This window comes from Equus caballus, chromosome 22 (genome assembly GCF_041296265.1).
Source record: "Equus caballus isolate H_3958 breed thoroughbred chromosome 22, TB-T2T, whole genome shotgun sequence".
Taxonomy (NCBI): Eukaryota; Metazoa; Chordata; class Mammalia; order Perissodactyla; family Equidae; genus Equus; species Equus caballus.
Genome location: NC_091705.1, coordinates 22,816,852 through 22,840,909, shown reverse-complemented (window position 1 = coordinate 22,840,909; position 24,058 = coordinate 22,816,852). Strand labels below are relative to the sequence as shown.

Genomic DNA, 24,058 nt, shown 5'->3' with positions numbered 1-24,058 from the left:
TCTTCACAAACGTCACTTCATTAAACCATCCACATGGGATGGGACTGTCCCTATTTTACTGATGTTGACAGTGAGTCTCAAAGACGTTGAGACTTGCACACAGCCAGGAATAACACACTTGCCATCATGCCACCAAGGATTCTCCCTCCAAACCCAGTCTTGGTCACGGCCCATCCTCCCTGGCAAATCACCTAGAGAGAGAGTCCCAATTCCCTCCCACAGTGCTCAAAGCTGTCCCTGGTTGGAACCCGAGTGCCCTTCCACTGACCTTGGACACTCAATCTCTCTACAAAACACCCACACTTTTTACTCAGCCGTTATTTTTACACTGTTCTTCCCTCAGCCTTCCCTGTTGTGTGGCACTTTCTGACAGCATTTCTACAACTCCAGCTGAGTGTCCAACAAGTCTGTTCAATTATGACGCTAGCTACCTGGAGTCGGCACTGGATCCTACAAGTGGAAGGCTCAGTCTCAGACTGCCCGCTTGCACGTCCAGCCACAATTAGGGTACCCAGGGACCCACCCCTCTGCCTGACCAGCTAGAAATTCGGGGGTTTCCACAACTCCACTCAGGCTCAATAATTTGCTAGAAGGGCTCATATAACTCAGGAAAACACTTTACTTACGTTTACTGATTTATTATTATAAAGGCTATACCACAGGAGCAGCCAAATGGCAGAGCTGAGCAGGGCAGGGGACGGGGCGTGCAGAGCTCCCAAAGTGAGTCATCCTCCCAGCACCTGCTCTGTTCACCAACCCAGAAGCGCTCCATCTCTGAATCAAGTTCCTGCAGAGCTCCGTTCTCCAGCCTCTCCACCCGGGTGGGGTTCAAAGTTCCCTTGCTCGAATCACTTGGTCCATCTGGTGACCAGTCCCATCCTGAGGCTCTCTCGGGGCCCCTCATTAGCATAAACTCAGGTGGGAGCAAAAGGGAATCATGAACAACAAAAGGCACTCCTATCACTCAGGAAATTCCAAGGGTTTTAGGAGAACTTGGGACACAAACCAAATATTTCTTATCACACACACCCTTCCTTCAATTTTCCAGTTATCAAAATTCTGCTCTTTATGTTCAACCATCAACTTCTATGACAAATTGTTCCTTGAATGCAACTCTCTGGTGTGAGCTCCCCGAGGCAGGGCAGTGTCCTGGTTGGCCCTGTGTACTCCATGAGTCAGATCAAAGGGTGGCATGGGCAGCTGGCCTATGGTGTGGGACAGGGTCAAGGAGCAGGTGGGTGATGCCAGCTCAGCCTTGGCCCCTCTGACATCTCCCCTCTGGGCCAGGGAAACATGAATAAACATCCCCAACAACATGGATTCTTGCCTCCGTGATTGGCACACCCTCAGGGTGGAGGCACTTGGCACTGCTCTGGGCTCCCACGACCCAACAGCTGGGCATGTTGAGAGGATGTTGGAAGAGCTTACTTAGCAAGAACAGCTCTCAACAGCTCCTTTGTGGATGGAAATTACACGTGGAAGCAAACTTGCTTTCACATCAGGCTCTGGTTGGGTTCCAAAACTGAACATCAGCCTTTAGAGCTGAAGGCACCCCCAGAACAGTGTGTAGAAATAGTCAAGATCACCCCAATCTAATGTCCCACACCACTCATGCTGCTGAACTGTGACCTGTGGCCCTGGGCAGCAGCTGGACTGTGTAGGTCATACTTGCAGGTGAAATAGAAGCAGGACTGCAGGTATTGCCCAAGCTCGCCAGCAAGTCGAGGCCAACCAGGAGTCCACCGACCACGGCACAGTCCCAGGCAGAGGGGGGAGGCACGGGAGCATCGAGGCCAGATGCCTGAGACCAGAGTCCACTCCCAACGAGAAGTGCATAAGGATGGAATGCCAGAAGAGGTTAGTAACCACAATAGGCTATTTATTTCATACAGGGTTCTGTACAAAATATTTACACATACTCTTTACAGAATAGTAAACCATCTAAAGGTAAAAAGATAATGCTTGCTTCTCATTGGCAGGGAGAATCCTGATGTCAGCAAAACTGTAAAACAAATGAACTTTCTCCTTCCTAGGCCACAACAGAAGCAAATGCTACTTGCTCCCTGGGATCCCAAAAGCTGTGGCTCTGGGACCCTGACAACGTGCACCTGCTTGCCCCTCCCCATCAGTTCCTTGAGTGTTTACAGACAGGCCCGAGTGCTTGCAGCAGGAGGGGCCGATTCTGCCCCACTGTACAGATGACCAGAGGACAAACTTGCTGTGGGACACGACTGGGAATATCTGTCACAGCATCCCCTCTGGGTCCTGGAAGAACTGCCTCTGTCTTGATGAATCCACCACTTTCTAGGTTACTCCACCCACATCACACTCACCCCAGGTGGGACTCCCCATATGGAGAATCACACATCATTTTGAGCTTTTTTTGGTTTTAAAGTGCTTAGTGTAACTCAGTGTAGTCTCCTGTGCTAACTGCTCCGGGCTTGCTGGCTGCCTGCGAGCTCAATGCCCTCCACTCTGCACACAGCGCGCCTGTGGGGAGGACCTGGATGTCTGGGTATGGTGGGGGGTAGAGTGCTTCTGGCATGTTCACTTTAAGAAAACACCTGCCAAGAGAGAACGGTGCCCGAGAGAGACCTGGAAAAGCAAAGTACATGGCTGCTTCATACTATACACCCTAATTCTTTAAAGCAGCAAAAGGCACTTTTTTTTCAAGCCAGAGTTAATTTAAAACAAACCCGGCCTTGCTTACAGGAAAAGCAGCCCCAGAAGGAGTGGCTGAGCCGCCTTGGCCCCGAGGCCTGCAGAGCCCTCAGGAAGCAGGGGGCTGTCCCAGGCTCCTCCCACTCTCTCCAGGCTGCAGTCTGTTCCTTTCTGGTGCTGACAAGTTTCCAATGACGTTTCCAACCAGGAAGGAGAGACCAGCAATTGAGGAGATAAACCAAACCAAAAAAGCGAAGCCAGGGTAGTGAGTGGGGGCCTGTTTGGGAGTGGAAGGAGGATGTAAGGACAACAGGAAGAAGGGAAGCTGGACAAGTGGGCACCGTGGAAGTGTGGGGTTGTTTACGAAGAGCAACTCTGGCTAAGTGAAATGTTAAATAATGGAGTGGAAAGGGAACTTCAGGGTCTTAGAACCTCATCCTTCTGATGAGAACTATTTTTTTTCCATGAAGGAACTATTATTTTTAAAGTGAGGTTACTTTACCTGTTGGGCGTATGTAATTCTAAAAATAGTAATAAAAGTGTCTTTTATAAGCAACGTTGTGTGGCTTGTGGAAGGGAACAGGGAACAGAAAAAGGGCAGGCAAAACCAGTCTTTGGGCCCTAAAACTTAACGTTCCTTCCCATCTGACTGGAAATGCCCCAGTGACTTCTAGGCTGAAAATAGGTAGGATCTACCTAGTAACCTAGTTCACATCTGTCTCTCTGCCTTCTGACCAACTAAGGGAGCTGCTCCTAAGAGGGGCAATCCTGTTCCTGGGCTTGCGGCCTTTGCCCCCGCGACTTCACGCCAAGGTCCCACTTCTTTAGCAGCAGCTCCCTCCTTCTTTGTCTGGATGCAGCAGACAGAACAGGAGGAGGCGCGAGGAGGGCATTCAGTGGTCCAGCTTACTTAGTACTCGGTAGCCAAGAGGTTCCCCAGTAACCAGGCCCAGTGGGTCCCAAAAGCAGCTGGGAGCTAAAGAAATCCATTTCCTCCAACACAAGAGGAGGCAGCGGAGAGCCCACTCAGGAGCCCACTGTGAGGGAGGGGAGAGTTCTGTGCCCAGGCACCCAGGTGCCCGGTGTCAGGCAGGCTCTGCTACTGGCCTCTGAAGCAAAGGCAAACCATAGACGGGGCAGGGGGGGATGGCAGGAATAGAAAACCCTTGACAGAAACCCTTTTAATAAAGGAAATTCCACCCTCCCAACCCTTCCACGGAAGGTGAGACCTTAAAGTAACATAGGAGGAAGGGTCCTCTCTGGCATTCACGGAAACAGCTGCAGTTGAAACTTTGGGGCCCACTCCAAGGCACTTTTCACCACAGCCAGAGCGGCCGCTCCAAGTGCCACCGTCAGCCCCATCACTGCCAGTTTCACAAAGCGGTTGGTCCTTGGTTTGGTCAGGACATCTTTTGTTCGATCCTCAGGCCGTAGAAGTCCCCGAAACCGCTGCCGCAGCACCATATCAGGCCTCTGCTGGGCTGACACCAGCTCAAAGTCTTTGAAGGTAGAGGCTGCCGTTCTGCAGAGGGGAAGGAGACAGAGAGGAGATGGTATGAAAGAAGGAGAGAAAAATAGACAAACTAGATGAAATGGGCTGCGGGCAGAGCCATCCATCGCTCAGAAAACTCTTCTTGATAACGACGCATCAAGTCTCCAGTGGGGATTCCACTGGCATAAGCTTAGGTCTCTGGAAACATCTCCCCAGCCCTGTCCCCACCGGACACAACCTTCCATCACTTCTGCTCACTAGCTAAGACCCCTGCTCGACGAGTGCCTTGGCCTCACTCACTTCTCGGCTTGCTGATGGGCAGCTGCCTTCCGAGCAAGTTCAGACGGGGGAAACTGAACAAAGAGGTCTCCAGCTCTGCTGATCAGTGTCTCATAGGGCAGGTCCTGAGGGATCTGGGACAACAGGTGGTGGACCGAGGCCATGTCACAGTCACAGTCCAGGACTTCCTGCTCTCGATACAACACGATCTGTGGGGAGCAAGGCCTTGCATCAGAGACCAGAACATACAGGGCCTTGGCCACTTGCACTTCATTCTCCTTACAGATAAATTTAAACTGGGAACAGACAGAGTTCACCCTAAATGTCTGGCAAACTCCTGTATCCATGGAGGAAGTAATATTGTACATATCTGAGTGCTTTTCCTACTGGGCTGGCCTTCCTCTTAGTGGCAAACTTCCAGCCCGTCATGTGAAAGGCTGACCAATTGAATGGAGGAGATTCTTTCAGGAAGAAAAGGGGAAGGATCACTGGAGATTCCTGGAGCTCCAGCACAGAAGAAACAGCTCAAAACAGCGGAAAGAACAGTCTTGCCTCCTTTACAGAGTAACGAAGATCGCCTGTGAAGCCCCACCTCCGCCCCAGGTGAATCGGGCCCTTCTAATAACTGGACCCCCACCCCCAGAAATTTCTTTTTTTTTTTGTAATCTCAATTTTGTATTGTAATACCACACCTTTTCTTTTCTTAAACCCGGAGTTGGCAGTTTGTGCTAGTTCCAGGAGATGTCAATAGGAACACATAATTCACAATGCACGTGAGAATTGTAAATGTTCAGAAGACTCACAAAGTAAACAAATCTGTTTAACTTTGTTTAACCAGCATGTCCCAAACTTATTTTCATACGAAATATTTTTCCCCCACAACTCTCTCATTAACAGTGCAGAGAACAGTGTCCAGGGACATCAGCCTGGGAAATGCCATGTTTTGCATCTTTCCACAATCACCAGGTTTGCCTTTAGGGAAAATGATCTGGCTGGAACGAACGATGGTGAGCCTAGTCGCTGGCTCCTGGCCTGTACCTACCACAGCTGCAAAGTAAATGGGCATCAGCGGGTGGCAGGCCAGGAAGAAGTCGTACAACCGCACAACATGCCTGAAGTCAGACAGGACGTGCCCAAACCAGGTGATGAGCCAGCTGAGAGCAAAGATGGTCCCCACCTCGGCACTAGGAGCAAGGAAATCCAGATGTTAGGTTCCCTGCCGAGTCATCCCTTCCTTCTCTCTGGGCCTTCTCTGTCATCAGTGCTGTGAGAAGGAAGCACTTGGGAAATATGCTTTCTGGAAAATTCAGTCACCTAGGAATTCAGCATCTTCTTAGAAAATACCAAGTCCTTAAAATGTACCCACCATTGTGACAGTAATACCACGCTAGGGCCTTGGTTGCCTCATCTCACTGGATGCTCTCCTAACGACCAACAAATGTCAATTACAGGAACAAGAAGAAGCTGTTTCCACAGAACTAGCCCACGATTTTCCTTCTGAGAAAGTCACACCTCTTTTGGGTGCACAGGCACACATTCTCAGGCTTGAAAACATAGCCACATTAAATTTTCAGTGAACGTGAGATGACTGAAACACCTTAAGACATAGCCATTATTTTTTAAAAAAGAGACAGAGAGAGAGAAGCATCAGCCAAGGACACATTTCCAGCTAAAGAGAAGAGAAAAAAAAAAATTATATGAAAGAAATATTTCTTCTTCTTGGTACTTGGTGAATAAAACAACCCACAGATGGCCCTGTCTTTCTCGCCTCTGGATCCTACACAACTTTGTAACTCTCTTGTGGCAAGAACCTTGAAGTCTACCTTGGGACACTTACCTTGTCCACCTCTCCCCACTAAATGTAAACTCCTTAAGAGCATGGGCTGTGACATCTCTTATATCCCCAAAGACCACAGCACCCAAAAAGTGCTCCAAGGCTGTGTACAGAACTGCATTATCCAGATCGCTGGTAACTGGAAAGGACAACTCGGAAGAACTTAACACTAATCAACATAAGACGATGACGCAACTGAGCTAGACCTGTGAGGAAGAAACGAAGGCCAGGAGAAGGCTCAAGGGAGGTGTGAGTGTGTGCACGCAGACACATATGTACCTCTGCATGAAGTCATGGAGTTCTGGATTCACCTGGTCAATGATGGGCATCAGATAGTTTAATATATGCTTGGTGTTGTCCATTGTTGGATCCATGAAATCCCTAGAGGGAGAGAATTCAATGAGCTTGGTCAGACCGAACACTTAGATCAGGGGTAGGGGGGTGGAATGGGGCTCAAACCACTGAACGCACTGACTGGAAAACGGGCTCAGGAGTTATCCCCAGGGGGCTTGAGGAGTGTTACCCAGCCTCTTACGTTCCTCTGCACTGGTACCTGACGTGGTGAGTAGACAATTTTTCTACCAGGGATGTTGCCAGCCTCTTGCCTACCACCAGCAGAAACGTGACCACGATGTCATGGTAGCCCTGGTAGTAGTGCAGCTGAGGGTTGCGCTCCAAGACGAGGAGGATGATGTCAATCAGTTCTTCCTGGAGCCCTTCTCTCTGTCCTTCCGGCATGCCTGTCGGGGGCGGGGGGCAGGGAGAGATGCACTTGAACACGGCAAGCAGCCTAGTAACAAGGAGGTGACAGCAACACATTTTCAGAGAAAGTGTTTAATAAAAGAAAATAAATCACGAACACTTTGGTAACATTTATCAAGATCCGCACATCATTGACACCACCTAACACATTGGAAAGAGCCACAGACTAGCAGCCTTACAGTGGGGGGACCCAGGAGACACCGTCTTAACGAAGTCACTACAGTTCACGTTGCCAGCAGTGTGACCATTTGACAGCATGTGCCGCCTGATGAGATGCACTGAGAGCACCTACTAAGAGTGCATAAACCTGAATCTAAAAGCGAGGAAATACCAGACAAACCCAACTCGAGGGAAACTTTATAAAATAACCGGCCTGTCATAAAATGCAAAGGAACTACTCCAGATTAAGGGAAGAAAAGAGAGAGGATGACTGATTGGTAAATGCATGAATTTCTATTTCCTTTTCCTATAAAGGACTTTACTGGGATAAATGGTGAAATCTGAATAAAATCTGTAGATCAGATAACAGTATTTTTCAAAGTTGTTACTGACTTTGATAAGTGTATTGTGATCACGTAACAGTCTTGTTTTGGGGAAATATACCTTGAAACATTTAGGGCTAAAGGGGCATCATGTCTATAATTTATTCTTAAGTAGTTCAGAAACAAATTTGTGTGTATGAAGAAGAACAAAGAGAAAGCAATAATAAAGCAAATACAGTAAAATGTTAACATATAAGGAAATCTGGGTAAAGGTATCTGAGGAATTCTTTATCCTATTTTTGAAACTTTTCTGTAGGTATGAAATTATATAAAAACAAAAAATTTAAGAGTTGCCTGTTTCCCTCTAAATCAAACTAAGTGTCACAGGAATGACTGATCTCCTGGATCCAAAGATGTGGCCTGTCTTGGGAGCTCCTTCCGAGTATGCACTAGTGCCGGCAGTGGTCCGTGCAGCTCCGCAGCTCACCCGGCTTTTAGTACAAAGATGCCAAACCTCAGCCTTGAGCTGCTTTAAAGATTTTCTTGTTCCTTTTTTTCCCAAAGCCCCCCGGTACACAGTTGTATATTTTTAGTTGTGGGTCCTTCTAGTTGTGGCATGTGGGACGGCACCTCAACGTGGCCCGATGAACAGTACCACGTCCGCACCCAGGATCAAAACAGGCGAAACCCTGGGCCGCCAAAGCGGAGCGCGTGAACTTAACCACTCGGCCATGGGGCCGGCTCCTGAGCTGCTTTAGAAGAACGGCACACAGGACAGCTTTCCTATACCATTAGCTTTTCCAGTTAAAAACAGATATTTTGAGCAATAACAGCCAACGTAAGGGCCCAGACTTAACTGATCAGAGGGTTTAAAATGAAAGTAAAGCTCCTTTCTCATCCATATCTACCCCACCCCTTCTCAAAAAGGCATATTCTAAAAGATAAAACAGAAAATGGTGTAAACCAAGTACTACGGATAGGCAAAGTCATCAAAGTAGTGAGAGAAAAAAATTAAACCCTGCTTGGATTCTCAGTAGAAGAGTGGTCAGCTAAGCCCAGAGGAACATGAATGGAGAAAGAATACGAAACCCATGGAAAGTTCAACCCACAGAAAGAATGTCATAGACTGCTGTTACATAAGTGGAAGAGGAATAAGGGGTCCAGAAGGAAAACAGGCTCCCTAGGGGAAAATGGGAGGCATCTGTCCTGTGCAGTTTCATTCAAACCAGCAGGACAGAGAAAAGGAACCTGACCATGGACATATGTTTTTATCAAAACCAAGATGGCAGGCAACCGGCTACACAGGAATCACAAGAGCCTCTCCTGAGAGCAGGGATGTAGGCAAGGGTGAAAGAAGGCCCTTTAACAGACAAAATCCAAGCCGGAGCACGGGCACTGAGAAGGGGAGCAGTGGGTTTGGAAGCTCTTGTTCCCTTTAACACTTCTCCTCTCCACATGGACCTAAAGGTGGAGCTGTCAAAGGATGAGAGATAGATCATAAACATGAGGTTTGCTGCCCAGTTTCCTTCACTGTGGAAACGGAGACAACGGTCTTTCTTCTCATTCTTCCTGGAATGGGGAGGCAATTTTAGGAACAGGCCTTTTAAACATGCAGGGAATGGCCTTCCTTGCAATCCCAGGGACCTGATATATGTAAATGTAAGATATCACTATTTCTAAGTCTAATCAGAGGAGGATATTAATAGTTTTTGTGGGGCTATCCCAGTGGTGTAGTGGTTAAGTTCGTGCACTCCGCTTCAGCAGCAGAGTTCACCAGTTCAGATCCTGGGCATGGACCTACGCACCACTTATCAAGCCATGCTGTGGCAGGCGGCCCACATATGAAGTGGAGGAAGATGGGCATGGATGTGAGCTCAGGGCCAGTCTTCCTCAGCAAAAAGAGGAGGATTGGCAGCAGATGTTAGCTCAGGGCTAATCTTTCTCAAAAAAAAAAAAAAAATAGAGGAAGATTGGCACGGATGTTAGCTCAGGGCTAATCTTCATCAACAACAAAAAAATAGCTCTTGTTAGTGCCCACTTCCAAACCAATCTGCTTTTTTTTTTTTTAAAGCTTTTATTTTTCCTTTTTCTCCCCAAAGCCCCTCAGTACATAGTTGTGTATTTTTTAGTTGTGGGTCCTTCCAGTTGTGGCATGTGGGATGCTGCCTCAGCATAGTTTGATGAGCAGGATGTGAACTGGTGAAACCCTGGGCCGCCAAAGCGGAGCACGAGAACTTAGCCACTCGGCCACGGGACCAGCCCCTCCAATCTGCTCTTTAAGGCCAGACTGATGGGACTAGCAAGCCCGATGAAGTCTCTTCTGCAGCTCTGAAAGGATGGAAAACTCTACTCGCATTCATCACGTCTAGGCCAAGAGAGACTAGTTCTGGCTCAGGCTTTCGCAGTGAGGGTCTGAACACAACCAAGTCAATAAAAGAATGACTCAGCAGACCAGGAATACAAAGGGTCCCTGAGGAGGCCGGGTCCTGCACGTTAGGTCACTGGGGTGGAAACTCCCTGGGACTGGCAAGCACCAATACAAGAAAGTAAGTGCAAGTGGGACAGAAACCCCCAGGTGGCAAGACTGCCAGAGCTCCTCACCAGGAGGGAAGCGCCGTAAGGACCGCCTGACGTCCAGCAGCACCTGTTGGTAGTCCTTGCTCATCTGTCGTAGGTTCTGCTCTGTCAGAGGAAAAGAAACATGTTATTGTAGGAACGTCTGGGAAACCAGGTTAGGAACAAAACATTCTGGTATGACACCAAAGGCATGGAGGACGTACTTCAGCTTTGTCCCGAAGACGACATGACTCATGACTCAACATTTGGAGAGGAATCCCCGATTTAGTTCCAAACATGCTGTTTGATGCAAATCATGATGGCCGTAAGAGGAGGGACACAGACTGCTCAGGGGCAACAGTGAGGTGGAAGTGCAGAGGAGCAGTCTGGAGGCCGGGGCCTGCCGTAGGCTGCCACTGCTCCCCACTGGGCAACTGCTCTGAATTTCAAGGCCACATCTGTAACATGGGACAGTCCCTTCCATATCGACCTCTCAGGTTACTGTTAAGATCAAGTAAGATCATGAGTGTAGAAACCAGAGGCCACTGAAAATACTCTAACATCTGTAAAGTCTAGGGAGCACTGAGCTGTTCAAAAAGGGTACTGAGAAAAATTAATATAAAGAAAAACCTAACTTCTCTTGATGCTGAAATTCTAAAACTAAGATTGCAAATAGGAGATAGTACTTGTGTTCAGTGGATAAGCCCAATACAGTATGAAAGGAGGCAGTCTCTAGCTGTTATATATATATAACAAGTGCATATTTCCTTCACAACCAGAATCAAAGGAAAGCTACCAGAGGAGCCTACGCAACACTCCCCCACATGCAGACTTCATCTTATAAAGATATGAGAAATCTGGAATCTGATAGAAGAGTATCATCTCAGGATTTAGAATGTGAATATGGCAATGGCTTGCGACCGGCCTCATGGTCTAGTGGTTAAGTTTGGCGGGCTCCACTTCGGCAGCCTGGGTTCAGCTCCTGGGTGCAGACCTACACCACCAGTTGGCCACAATGCTGTGGTGGCGACCCACAAAGAAAACAGAAGAAGACTGGCACAGATGGTAGCTCAGGGCGAATCTTCCTCAGTGACTAGCAACAGATGTTAGCTCAAGGTGAATCTTCCTCAGCAAAAAGAGGAAGACTAGCAACAGATACTAGCTTAGGGTGACTCTTCCTCAGCAAAATAATAATAATAATAATAATAATAATAATAATAAGGCAATGCTTTTTCCTTCCAACAAAAAGCTGACTGCTGGGCCAGCCCTGGTGACCTAGTGGTTAAAGCTCAGTATGCTCCACTTCGGCAGCCTGGGTTTAGTTCCCTGGCATGGACCTACACCACTCACCTCTCGGGGCCATGCTGTGATGGCAGTTCACATACAAAAAACAGGAAGACTGGCAGCAGACATTAGCTCAGGGCAAATCTTCCACAGCGAAAAAAAAAAAAAAAGCTGACTGCTCTGAGGCAGTCAGTTTCAAAGATAATAACAAGCGGCAACTTAACATGTATTCAGCTACACCATGACACTGTGAAGTTTTTATCAGAAAAGGCTGTTTTAATCATCTCCAGTACCCGGCCCACAAGAGGAGCACAACTATAATATCTAGCCAAATAATAAATAATAGCCAAATGAATGAGAGAATCCCCAGCACCTGGACTTCGCCATACAAAGCAGGAAAGTAAGAAATGTTTGTTGTGGGGCTGGCCTGATGGCTGAGTGGTTAAGTTCGCGCACTCTGCTTCAGCGGCCCAGGGTTCACTGGTTCAGATCCTGGGTGCAGACCTACGTATTGCTCATCAAGCCATGCTGTGGTAGCATCTCACGTAGAAGAACTAGAGGGACCTACAACCAGGATATACAACCATGTACTGGGGCTTTGGGGAGAAAAAACAAAAAAGAGTGCATTAAAAAAAAAAAAGTTTGGTGAGTGAATGAATGACAAAGTGCATTCACTGTTCTGCAGTACTTTCTTTTGTATTTTGCACTGTATTCCAAGAAACTCCCTTTACTATATGGTCCTTGCAAACTAGTTACGTAACAGCTTTTCATAGAATTACAGAGAATTTTAGAATTTAAAAGGATCTTAGTATTTCCCAATAAAACGTTTTTTTTTTTTTTTAAGGACCTTAAAGGTATCATCTCTCCCCACAGCCTAATGTCTCTCAAAATGCAGTCCATTTTCATGAGAATTAGGTGGCGAGCTTACTAAAATACAAACTCCTACAACGCACCTCTAAGTGAATACAGACCAGAATATGCATTTTTAATAAACTCCCCAACCTACTCAATAAAAGCTAACTACTTACCTAATAAAAGCTCATTTTATTTTTGAATAAAATTCTCCTTATCAGTTTGGCCTTATTTTCAGAGGGGGCCCAAGCATACCCTAAAATGCTGTAGACTGCCTCATCTACTCTTGGGGTAAAGTGGGCATATAAACCTCAGGTCCCAGAATCCTTGTGTCCGTGCCTGCTAGACGAGCCCCCGAACAGCACTGCCCCTCCCCCTTACCTGGCACAGGAGGCGGCTCACTGCTGTTGACATTGAGGAGCTTGGGCCACACTTTACGCCTGATCTCATCAGTCAGGAGCCCTCCTTCACTGATAGCCAGGCGTCTAAGGGCGGCCACATCAGTGGGATCACTGTTCAGAGCCTGGTGTATCTCTGCCACTTTTTTTTTCCTTTTGGCATCAAAGTCTGCAAAATAAATGGGAAAAAGGCATTAGGCACATATTCGGCATGTGTACATTTTCTATTCAGGGCCCAATCTCATTTGGTTTGAGGTACAAGCAGGTATTTGTTTTTGTTTTTGTTTTGCTGAGGGAGATTGGCCCTGAGCTAACATCTATTGCCAATCTTCCTCTTTTTGCTTGAGGAAGACTCACCCTGAGCTAACATCTGTGCCAACCTTCCTCTATTTTGTATGTGGGACACTGCCACAGCACGGCTGCTGATGAGTGGTATAGGTCCATGTCTTGGAACTGAACCTGGGCTGCCTAAGTGGAGTGTGCTGAACTTAGCCACTAGGCCACAGGGCCGGCACCTAGGCAGGTATTTTTAAAGTCAACCTACAGATATTTAATTACCACATGATGTGCAAAATACCAAGGAGATATACTGTGTAGGTAACGACCAAGGAATTACAATTATAATAAATGCTCAGTAAATTCAGGCATATCTAAGTTACTGTTAATGTTTTCCTCATAGAATGCTTGTTCTTTCTTAATATGAAACCTCACAAAGCATACAGATCTCTTAATACAATATTTTTTTTCCTGTTGTTTATAGAGGAAAAATGTCTATGTAAGTCACCAAAATTCAACACTTTTTTTTTTTTTAAGATTGGCACCTGAGCTAACAACTGTTGCCAATCTTTTCTTTTTTCTTTCTGCTTTTTCTCCCCAAATCCCCCCAGTACATAGTTGTATATTTTAGTTGTGGGTCCTTCTAGTTGTGGCATGTGGGATGCCGCCCCAGCGTGGCCCGATGAGTGGTGCCATGTCCGCACCCAGGATCCGAACCAGTGAAATCCTGGGCCACCACAGTGGAGCATGCAAACTTAACCACTCGGCCACGGGGCCAGCCCCCTCAACACATTTTTTAACAAAACCACACATGGAAAAAGTCTCCAGTTACATGTTAACACAACTGGTGAAACATCAGAGTCACATAGAGACATTTTCAAAAGCAGAATGTCACAGGGCATACCTGGGTCTCCAGTGTGGCTGGTGGTAAGAGAGGCACGACACTGCACACAAAGTAACTCTTCCTTAACATCCACATGAATTCCTCGTGTTCAGGTAGGAATGTTTGAAGCATCTTACATGTTATATGGTAATTTGATATTTATACACAAGCATTTTACTGTGTTTAAATTACTTTTTAGGAAACTGGTTGAGTTTGTGGTTGATGTGTATCATATTATAATTTTTCTATTTATAATAATGGGGTAACACATTCTCAGAGCTTTCTTGAAGAATGTCTAATTTTAGGAATGGCAAACACAAGAAAAGTTTAAAAAGACCTCACCGAAGAGATGTCACAAAGCAGTGCACTCTAACTTCCAAACAAAGGTATGTGCAGACTCCAGGAGCTCAGAGACTGCTGTGGGTCGGGTTGATCTGAGAAGGCATCACTCAAAAGTGCAATTTGAAAAGCAAGGGGAGGATTTCAAGAGACTGGGAGGAGGCAGAGAGAACAGAAGAAAGGCCTGGAGACAGGAAACACACGGCCTTTTCATTTACTAGTACACACACTCATTAAAAACACTCATGTAGCACATACTAGGTGCAAGGCCCTGGGCTAACGTAAAGTGGAAGCTAACACTGGAAGCTGGTCAGGCTTTAGGAGGGACTAACACTGGAAGGCAGATTAGGTTTTTGAGGGACACTAAGGAGCTTTCCTCAGTAATTTTCTATTCTGAGACAAAAGTCTACAAATTGTTTCCATGACAAAGCTGCATAGTATTAACACAAATGAAAACTGGTACTAATGGTCCTGGTTACCTACCTCAGAGAGCTGCGACATATAAATCATATAAACAGAGGCACCAACTGGTTGGGAGTCACATGCAAGTGGAGGTGCAGACAGGAAAATAGCACAGGTGACTTTTCACCCAGGTAAACCTGTTTTCCTGGCTAGACGTTATTTCCCTGGTAATCTAGTAGGGTGACCATCTGTTCCAGTTTGTCTGAGACATTCCTGGTTTACGCCTATAATCTTGGCATAATTGTTCAGAGGAAACTCCTCCTGCTATCCGCGCTCTCAAAAATGTCCCAGTTTGGATGCTACATTGGATGGTAACTCTACCTAGAAATCATGAAAAATCAAGTCCCAATTCCCTCTGGCAGCACAGCACCCAACTAGCCACATGTTTGTTTACAAGGTGCTTCAAGCTCTTGGCTTGGGTGTGTCCTTCCAGCCGTCCATCCACCTGTCCATTAGTCTATCCATCAATTATCAGTCCACCATTTAATGAGCATCTACTTGTATTAAGCACTATACTGGGGACAGAAAGATGAACATGACTCCCTGCCAGCCTTAAGAGGCTTACAGTAGGGAGAGACACAAACAATTATTATATATAATGGAATCACGAACAATTATGAAAATCCAGAGGAACGAATGACTACTTCTGAGGCAATCAGGAAAGGCTTCACTAAGAATATATTCTTTTTTTTTCTTTGCAGGGAAAGATTTGCCTTGAGCTAACACCTGTTGCCAATCTTCCTTTTTTCTTTTTTTTCCCCCCAGCCCCAAAGCCCCAGTACATGGCTGTAAATCCTAGTTGTAAGTCAGTCCTTCCTGTTCTTCTATGGGAGCTGCCACCACAGCATGGCTACTGACAGAGGACTGGTGTGGCTCCGTGACCGGGAAGCAAACCCAGGTCGCCAAAGTGGTGCATGCCAAACTTTAACCACTAGGCCATCAGGGCTGGCTCAAGAATATATTCTAGTAGCTTCTTAAAGAAAACTTTGCACATCAAAGAGTGTATTGAAGGGAGAGCATCCCAGGTGGAGGAAAGAGTATCTGGAAAAGACAGAAAAGAAACATCGTGTCCAGAAATAGGAGAAATTCTGCAAGGCTGAACTGTTGGGTCAAGGGGAGAGAAGAGAGGCAGAAAGGGCTGCAGTAAACGTGGCTCACAGAAGAGTCTGGGCCTGATTTACCCTGTTAAGGAGTCTGGGTTTTATCCTGGACCCAAGGGGAAGACAGGGGGGCAGTTTACTTTGGGTGAAGGGCCTTCCTTTGGAAGAGAAGACTGTATGTCTTCAAAAAGGGATCACAGACTCGCAGGAAACAGAGAAGACTTTTTATGTAACAATACAGGTTGAGACAAAATAGCAGCAGGAATTAAGTTAATTTCCAACAAATTAAAAAATCCACCAGATATTTCATTTATTTATTTATTTTTACTTAGAGTGCCCTTGTACTTTCTACACATCACAAATTAAGACACTCAAATGGGACTACTGAATACCAGGTGAGGCAAGCTGACACTGAGAAATCTTGTTAACCTATTTGCTAAGAATGTGGAAAATTTTCCTCAATTTGTTTAGACATATATCTACCTTGCCCCTCTTTCCAAGTAAGTTATTCAGCAATCTGGGGGAAAGGAAAACCACTGGGGAAAATAACACTGTTTGCAATCAGCTGCATTTCCATGAGGTATTGGCAAATAATCTGCAAGAATTTTAACTAATTCTGAACCTAAACCACAGCTCCAATACTTTTTATCTCTCTTAACACTCTGTTTCGATTCTATTTTTAATCCTGCATTTCAAAATTGACTACTATCTTCTCATTTTTGGTGCTCTGTGGTAACTCAATAAACATGTGCAGAATAGAATAATTAATTTAGCTTAGCTATTGTTCCTTTGGAAAAATTTGGCTTTTGGTAAATGACACTATTTCCCCCATAGCCTTAAGAAGATGCTCACTGCACAACTCTAAATAGGCCCGTAGACGCTTTGGCCTCTTTCTAAAGCTGCTGGTACTTCTCAGGGTAGGACGGTGCTCAGCTCTGGGTCTCAGCTGCTGCCCGTTAAGGCCCCACCATTACCTTCCTCAGTCCCACATCAGAGGGACTAACGTTAGCAGCAGGTGAGAAAGGCTTCCCATGTACACCACTCCCAACACATCAAGTTTTGGGGTTTTTTTGAGGAAGATTAGTCCTGAGCTAATATCTGCTGCCGATCCTCCTCTTTTTGCTGAGGAAGACTGGCCCTGAGCTAACATCCATGCCCATCTTCCTCTACTTTGTACGTAGGACGCCTGCCACAACATGGCTTGCCAAGTGGTGCCATGTCTGCACCTGGGATCCGAACCGGTGAACCCTGGGCCGCCGAAGTGGAACTTGCGCACTTAACCGCTGCCCCACCGGGCCGGGCCCCCAACACATCAATATTTATTGCACCTAATACACATGCTCTCACTGTGACATAAAAAAGGAGGAGAAAACAGAAAACTCCAGTAGCTGGAGATGTATAAATTACAGAGTGATAAGTTACAGTGCTAGAGTACAGAATGAGGGAGAAGGGGTTAGCAGTCTCAACTGAACAACTAATTTACACATACCCTCTTCACCTCAGAAAGAGAAAAATCAGAGTTACTCTTGGGATGGTCAGGAAAAGATTAAAGTGAATGTCTACTGCCTATTTTAAGATAAATTTTATATATGGACTTTGGGGTAGGGCGCACATTTCTGGACTTGAGAATGCTGTATTTGGGCTTGGGATAAAAGCTCACATTTCATTTGAAGGTAGCATATATGTAATCCAAATCCCCCTGAAACGCTTTCTTCTCCAGCTTTTTTTTGCCCCACTTATAAGAGAGATGTATTATATATTCCAAAGCTGATAGCTTTCAAATTCCTTTATAGGAGAGGTCTTGGCTATCACAACCACAACAGAATGAAATGACTACCCTACAGCTGGCTGCAAAATATAAGACACTGCTATAGATAAATCCCTGATGCCTGAAAAGTAATTCATTCAACAAAGGAAAAAGCAATGGTCTGGGCACTACGTGGCCTACTCTCCATTAAAGCAATCACTTTAACAAAGGCACTGAAGTGTAGCTCTGAACAGTTCAGATAAAGACGGCTGAGGGGGTCACTGTCTCAAACCTCTCCCAACTCTGTCTATAGAACCCAGGTAAAGATTTCTGCTTCCCCAGAGCAAAAGGTATCTCCAAAAGCATCTGGCTTGGGGAACATACTATACAGGGAAAGGACAGTGGCTAAGGAGGAGCACTGCTATGCTGCTTCTCAAAGTTTTTCCATATCAGCAAAATATGTATTAGTGACTCACATGAGGTGGATGACCCACATACTTAAAAATGGAATCCTATGTGAGAGTGCAAAACTCCAAACTGATTATTTGGTCTAAGCTTGCATATCAAGAAAGCTTTTGGGGCTGGCCCTGTGGCCGAGTGATTAAGTTTGCGTGTTTCGCTTCAGGGAGCCCAGGGTTTCACTGGGTTGGATCCTGGGCACGGACCTAGCACTGCTCATCAAGCCATGCTGAGGCGGTGTCCCACATAGAAGAGCCAGAAAGACCTACAACTAGAATATACAACTATGTACTGGTGGGCTTTGGGGAAAAGAAGAAGAAAAAAAAAAAGACTGGCAAATGTTAGCTCAAGGCCAATCTTAAAAAAAAAAAGAAAGCTTTATAATCTTTAAATAGAGTTAATCTCAAACCAAGCAATGCTGAGCCTTACTCAAAACAATGGAAGAGTCAGTCAGAGAGAGAGCGAGATCCCCTCAGATAGACAGACACCTCCCTACCCCACCTCTTGAACTGATGTTGACACTGGAAATTAACTTAAAAATTTATGTTTGGTATCTTTTTGAATACTATGTCTACTCAGGCAAGGGAAGCAACAGAAAAAATAAACAAATGGGACTTCATCAGACTAAAAAGCTTCTGCACGGCAAAGGAAACCATGAACAAAATGAAAAGACAACCCACCAACTGGGAGAAAATATTTGCAAATCATACATCCAACAAGGAGTTAATTTCCAAAATATATAAGGAACTCACATAACTCAACAACAAAAAAATGAACAACCCAATCAAAAAATGGGCAGAGGATATGAACAGACATTTTTCCAAAAAAGATGTACAGATGGCCAACAGGCACATGAAAAGATGTTCAACATCGCTAATCACCAGGGAAATGCAAATCAAAACTACAATGAGATATCACCTTACACCTGTTAGAATGGCTATATCACCAAGACAAGAAAAAAATAAACGTTGGAGAGTATGTGGAGAAAAGGGGACCCTCATACACTGCGTGGGAATGCAAACTGGTGCAGCCACTACGGAAAACACTATGGAGCTTTCTCAAAAAATTAAATACAGAAATACCATACGATCCACCTGTCCCATTACTGGGTATTTATCCAAAGAACATTAAATCAGCAATTCAAAGAGATTTATGCACCCCTATGTTCACTGCACTATTCACAATAGCCAAAATGTGGAAGCAACCCAAGTGCCCATCAATGGATGAAGAAATACAGATGTGGTGTACATATATATAGACACACACACACAAAAGACTACTACTCAGCCACAAAAAAGGACAAAATTGTGCCATTTGAGACAACATGGATGGACCTTGAGGGTATTATGCTAAGCAAAAGAAGCCAGAGAAAAAGAAACACTGTACAATTTCACTGACATGTGGAAGATAAACTAACACATGGACAAAGAGAACAGATTAGTGGCTACCAGAGGGGAAGGGGGTGGGAGGGACAGGCGAAAGGGGTAAAGGGGGACATACATACGGTGACGAATACAAATCAGACTATTGGTGAACACGATGCAGTCTAAACAGAAACCGATATATAATAATGTACACCTGAAATTCACACAATGTTATAAGCCAACATAACTTCAATAAAATAATTTAAAATATATATATATGCTTAAAGTTCATATCTGTACCAAAGAAAGACAGTGGAAGAGGAAACCTTACCTTATTCTGAGTAAGGTTCCTATTAAAAACAAAATAAAACAACGCAGACTTCGTTTCTGGAGGTACTAATTAGTCTCACCAAAGATTACTCAAATTAGCAGAGATTCATTAACCCCCTGAAACATGGAGACAAGCATGTATTAAGATAGACTGCTTTACCCCAACACGGAGAACAATATTCTAGAGAGTAAACCAATCTGATCACAAACTCTACACAGGGGAGTTTCTAGCGTTAGTAACTTTGCCAATTCTCCAAGATGATTAAAAACAAAAAGGGAAAACAGAAAAGCTCTCATCTCTAAATTCCTCCCATTCGTCCGGAGAAGCAAAATCAAGGAAACTGGCCTCCCAACCTGGGCACAGCTGCACTACAACAGGTCACAAGGTCCATAGCATTTGGGGCACTGACTACTAAGTCATGAGGACAGATGTCACACCAACACCAGCAAAAGGCTACAAGGCCAAAGGGCCCAGAGCAGTAATAGGAGAAGCGAGCTCCATTTCCACTCAGGACCAGAATAGGAGAAAAAGGGGATAACAGGAATAAGCCGAGAGAAACAAGATGTGGATACCAACCAAAGTACGTGGGTTGAATATGTGGTTGGTTCTACTGTGGGCACCACTCATCAGAGGATGCAAAAGTGGGAAAGCTACCTTAGTCTTCCCCAGGGGGAAAAACATTATTTTACTTGGTACAGAGTAAACATCAATAATTTTAACTGTCCTGTATTAAACGTATGTCAAACGTATTTGAAAACATAGTGACAACGAAACCACGATTTCATAGAAATTACCGCTTAGCACAAAACAGTATAAAAAATAGAATGGCTTTGTACACCATTAAATCACATTAAAAGAGGCGGCACAGGACAGAGAAAGTAGATGACAGTGGCGGCCAGGAGCTGCGGAGACTGGGGAACGGAGAGCGGGGGGCTCGCTTTTTGGAATTAGAAATGTGCTGGAATTAGACAGTGGCGAGGGTGGCACAACTTCGTGAGCGGACTAAGAACCGCTGAACTGTACCCTTCAAAGGGGTGCGTCCTGCGGCAACGGAAAGAAGTCGGTGGTCCACGCCCGCCGCAAAAACGCGGACGGCGAGCGATGAATGAAGTTTGGGAAGCCCGCCGCGCCGCTGGGGAGGAGGCGCCCGGAGCCTGCGGACGTGGCCGGACAGCCGGGCGGGCGGGCGGCTCGGCCTCGGTCGTCAGGGAGAGCCACTGCTTCCCCCGGACTCGACGAGGCCGGACGCGGCCCCGCCCTGCCCTTCCCACTGGGGACAGGACTGCGCCCCGGGGACCCCGCGGCGCCCCGATTCCAGGCTCTCCCGCTGCCGACGCGACCCGGCCCTCCAACCCTTTCCTCTCCCGCCGTCCCGACCCCGGCCGCCCCGCGCGCGGTCGCCCAGGTCCCCCTGCCCGGGGCCCTCTCGGGCGCTCCGGCCCGCTCCTGCGACAGCTGTCCCTGCCCCTCGGGCCGCCGCTGCCCCTCAGGCCGTCGTCCCCGCAGGCCTCTCCTCGGCACCCCGGCCGGCTTCCGTACCTGTCTTCCCTGCGCCGCCGTCCCAGCGGCTGGAGGTGTGGCCGTCGCCCTGCGCACTCCGGAGGGCCATGCCCCGGGGGCCCGGGCCCGAGCCCGGGCCCGAGCCCCGGCTGGCGGCGGGGCAGACACAAGACGCGGCTACAGCCGCGGGACCCAGCGCCCGCTGGCCCCGGCAGGCTCGGCTCGGTCAGCCCGCGGCGCGCAGGCGCGCAGGCGGCCCCGCGCGGCCCCGCCCACACGCCGGCACGTGACCGTCCGCTACGCGGGGGGCGGGGGGTGGGCAGGCGGTCGCCGGGGCACGCGCGCAGGCGCCCTGAACAGTGAGAGGCCGCGCGCAGGGAGCGCGGCAGGAGGGTTAGCTCTTTCTGAAGGTTGGAGCGCGGCGCTTTTGACCATATGTGCTCAGGCAGGACCAGATTTTGTCGTTTTTGCTTTTCTTATCTGTAAAGTGATAGTGATGATAATAAAAATACTGAACTCACAGAGTTATTGGGAAAGTGCTTAGAACACTACAAAGCATATAGTAACTACTCCACAATTATGAGCTATTTTGGCGTACCAAGGATTTGACATCTTGTCTCGCCTTCCCACCTGTACTTCTCTCATCATACTTGGTGACTTCAGGGTTTAGGAGAACCATCGCATAAGGCTGAGCAGGTTGTGCACTGCCCAACGCCAGGAGGAGCCATTCACATAGACGATTACTTGAGCAGTGCCTCCTTTGAGTTATACAAAACTGGACCCATCCAAAATGAGCATGTGTTGTCAGGTTTTTGACCTCCTTCTCATCTCTAATGACAGTTCTTTCTCTCCAAACGGCCACCCATTCCCTGGGTCACATCCATATTGTGGCCAGAAACTGCTCCACCTCCCAAACCTCCAATGTTAGGCCCCCATTCTCTGTTCCCATGACTCTGTTGCTGGGTGACGCCTACCATAACAGTTCCTTATTCTCCCGAGAGGTCCAGCCCATGGGACGCGTTACTACTGGCCCCTCTTGGTTTCATTCTATCCAATCCACGTTCCCTGATCCACCATTACATTCTAAGTCCTTTCCAAAAGGTCCTCTGGGTAGCTTTCATGAGCAGAAAAGATTACTCTCCAGTTAATTTTTAAAACTAATATTCAATTTATTAAAATTAGAAATCCCCAAACCTAGCTCTTCCTTAATTTCAACTGACAAATTTTAAAATTCCATTCATGGGACCGGCCCTCAGGCCGAGTGGTTAAGTCTGCGCGCTGGGCTTCTGAGGCCCAGGGTTTCGCTGGGTCGGATCCTGGGCGCGGACATGGCACTGCTCATCAAGCCACGCTGAGGCAGCGTCCCACATGTCACAACTAGAAGGACCCACAACTAAAAAAATATGCAACTATGTACGGGGGGGAGGGCTTTGGGGAGAAAAAGGAAAAATAAAATCTTAAAAAAAATTCCATTCATTACTCTAGTAAATTTTAACAATCACTGCTTTTGTCCTATTAACTTAGTTAATTAAATTCCTTTGAACATTTGAAACTGCATTTATAAGCTTAGTAATTCACTTTCTTTTTTTAAGTATCAAATCTGGCGTGTGTATGTGCGTGTGAGGAAGATTGGCCCTGAGCTAACATCTGTTGCCAATCTTCCTCTTGTTTTGCTTGAGGAATATTGTTGCTCAGCTAACATCCATGCAGATCTTCCTCTGTTTTATGTGGGATGCTGCCACAGCGTGGCTTGATGAGCAGTGCTAGGTTCGCACCCAGGATCGGAACCTGTGAACCCCAGGCCCACAAGTGGAGGGCGTGAACTTAACCGCTTTGCCACTGGGCCACTCCGTAAGTGTCGCAATGTTTTAACAAAGCCTTTTGAGTTCTTACGTGTTTCTTGTAAATGAAATAAATTAAATTTATAAATACATTGAGTCATGAGTTCTTTTAGATCTGTCAATACAAATGGAGTAAGATTTCAACTTAAAATCACAAGTTTAAATCTATTATTCAATATACATTTGTAATTAGTACAAGAATGTGTTAGAATTCTCAAAATTACTTGAAATATTGTAAGAAATACTGTAAGAATTTAAAGTATCACATTTATATAGATCCCTTAATGCAAAAATATTAACACTGGGAGTTTAAAACATTTCTAGTCTTTATTCTAAACCGCAGTTGAGGTTAAAGACGCTTATTGCCCTGAAGAAGGAATTAAGTCATCCCAATTTGGGAGTAACATCCTCAAGCAATTTAGGGTATTTATTCCCTTCTCAGTTACTGTGCTGGCCAGTGAGCCAGCTGGACTTGCCTGTGGTAGTGATGGGACAGTGACCTGCTCCCCTCCCCACTATCACAACTCTAGGGCTAAATAGTGCATGGTCATTGTGAGGCCTGGGCCAGCTGTCATCTGTAAAACAAGGAAGTGTCTGGCTCTCAGGGAAAAGGGAGAGTGAGTCAAGCTACTGTCAAGCGCTCAGCAAGATGAACAAGGAGTCCCCTGGAGAAAACCAGTTCTGTCTCAGCCTGGTACCTCCATCTTCTGGCCAGCACATTGCCTAATTGCAACTAAATGAGCTCTCAATGACAACATGACCAGGAATGCCAGTCATTTTGCCTCATAACTCCGTAAGTCTACTCTCTTTGAAAGGAGCTCTAGGTGGTAGATGATAATTTTAAAAGTCTTCCTGGGCCAACAGCAACCAGCCTATGATTTGAGCATTTGTCATGGGCATGGTCATGCATTGCCCTGTGGCCAGGGCTTGGAGCCTGTAGGTGAGCCACGGCATGCTGGGCTGGCCTGCCATGGGGCCCAGGACACTAGGAAGCATGCATATCTTGGAAGATCCCAAATCACAAACATGGAGATTACGGAACCCATTTGTTTGCTCAACAAATATTCATGGTCCTTACCCACACCAGGCCTGTGCTGGGACCCAATATAACGAAGCTTTATTCTCTGCTCTCCAGGACAGCTCAGGTTGGTAGGGG

The 24,058-nt window shown here is 46.5% G+C and overlaps 1 protein-coding gene across 1 annotated transcript; it reads right to left on the bottom strand.

Moving 5' to 3' along the window:
• Positions 1-1,858: 1,858 nt before the first annotated feature.
• Positions 1,859-22,009, bottom strand: TBC1D20 (TBC1 domain family member 20). Its single transcript, XM_023626278.2, has 9 exons — positions 21,660-22,009; positions 21,101-21,541; positions 12,584-12,769; positions 10,112-10,192; positions 6,820-7,006; positions 6,546-6,647; positions 5,475-5,616; positions 4,454-4,641; positions 1,859-4,183 (listed from the first exon to the last, which is right to left on the bottom strand). The coding sequence occupies exons 2-9, from the start codon at positions 21,168-21,170 to the stop codon at positions 3,928-3,930; spliced, it is 1,212 nt and encodes a 403-aa protein (XP_023482046.1). The 5' UTR covers positions 21,171-21,541; positions 21,660-22,009; the 3' UTR covers positions 1,859-3,927.
• Positions 22,010-24,058: the final 2,049 nt, after the last annotated feature.

What these genes read in the sequence shown, in the direction of transcription:
- TBC1D20 (XM_023626278.2), bottom strand. Translation starts at nt 21,170, where the DNA reads ATGGCCCTCCGGAGTGCGCAGGGCGACGGCCACACCTCCAGCCGCTGG. An exon ending in CGGCGGCGCAGGGAAGACAG is followed by an intron (nt 12,770 to 21,100) that starts GTACGGAAGCCG and finishes TTTATTTTGCAG; the next exon opens with ACTTTGATGCCAAAAGGAAA. An exon ending in TGAGCCGCCTCCTGTGCCAG is followed by an intron (nt 10,193 to 12,583) that starts GTAAGGGGGAGG and finishes TTCCTCTGACAG; the next exon opens with AGCAGAACCTACGACAGATG.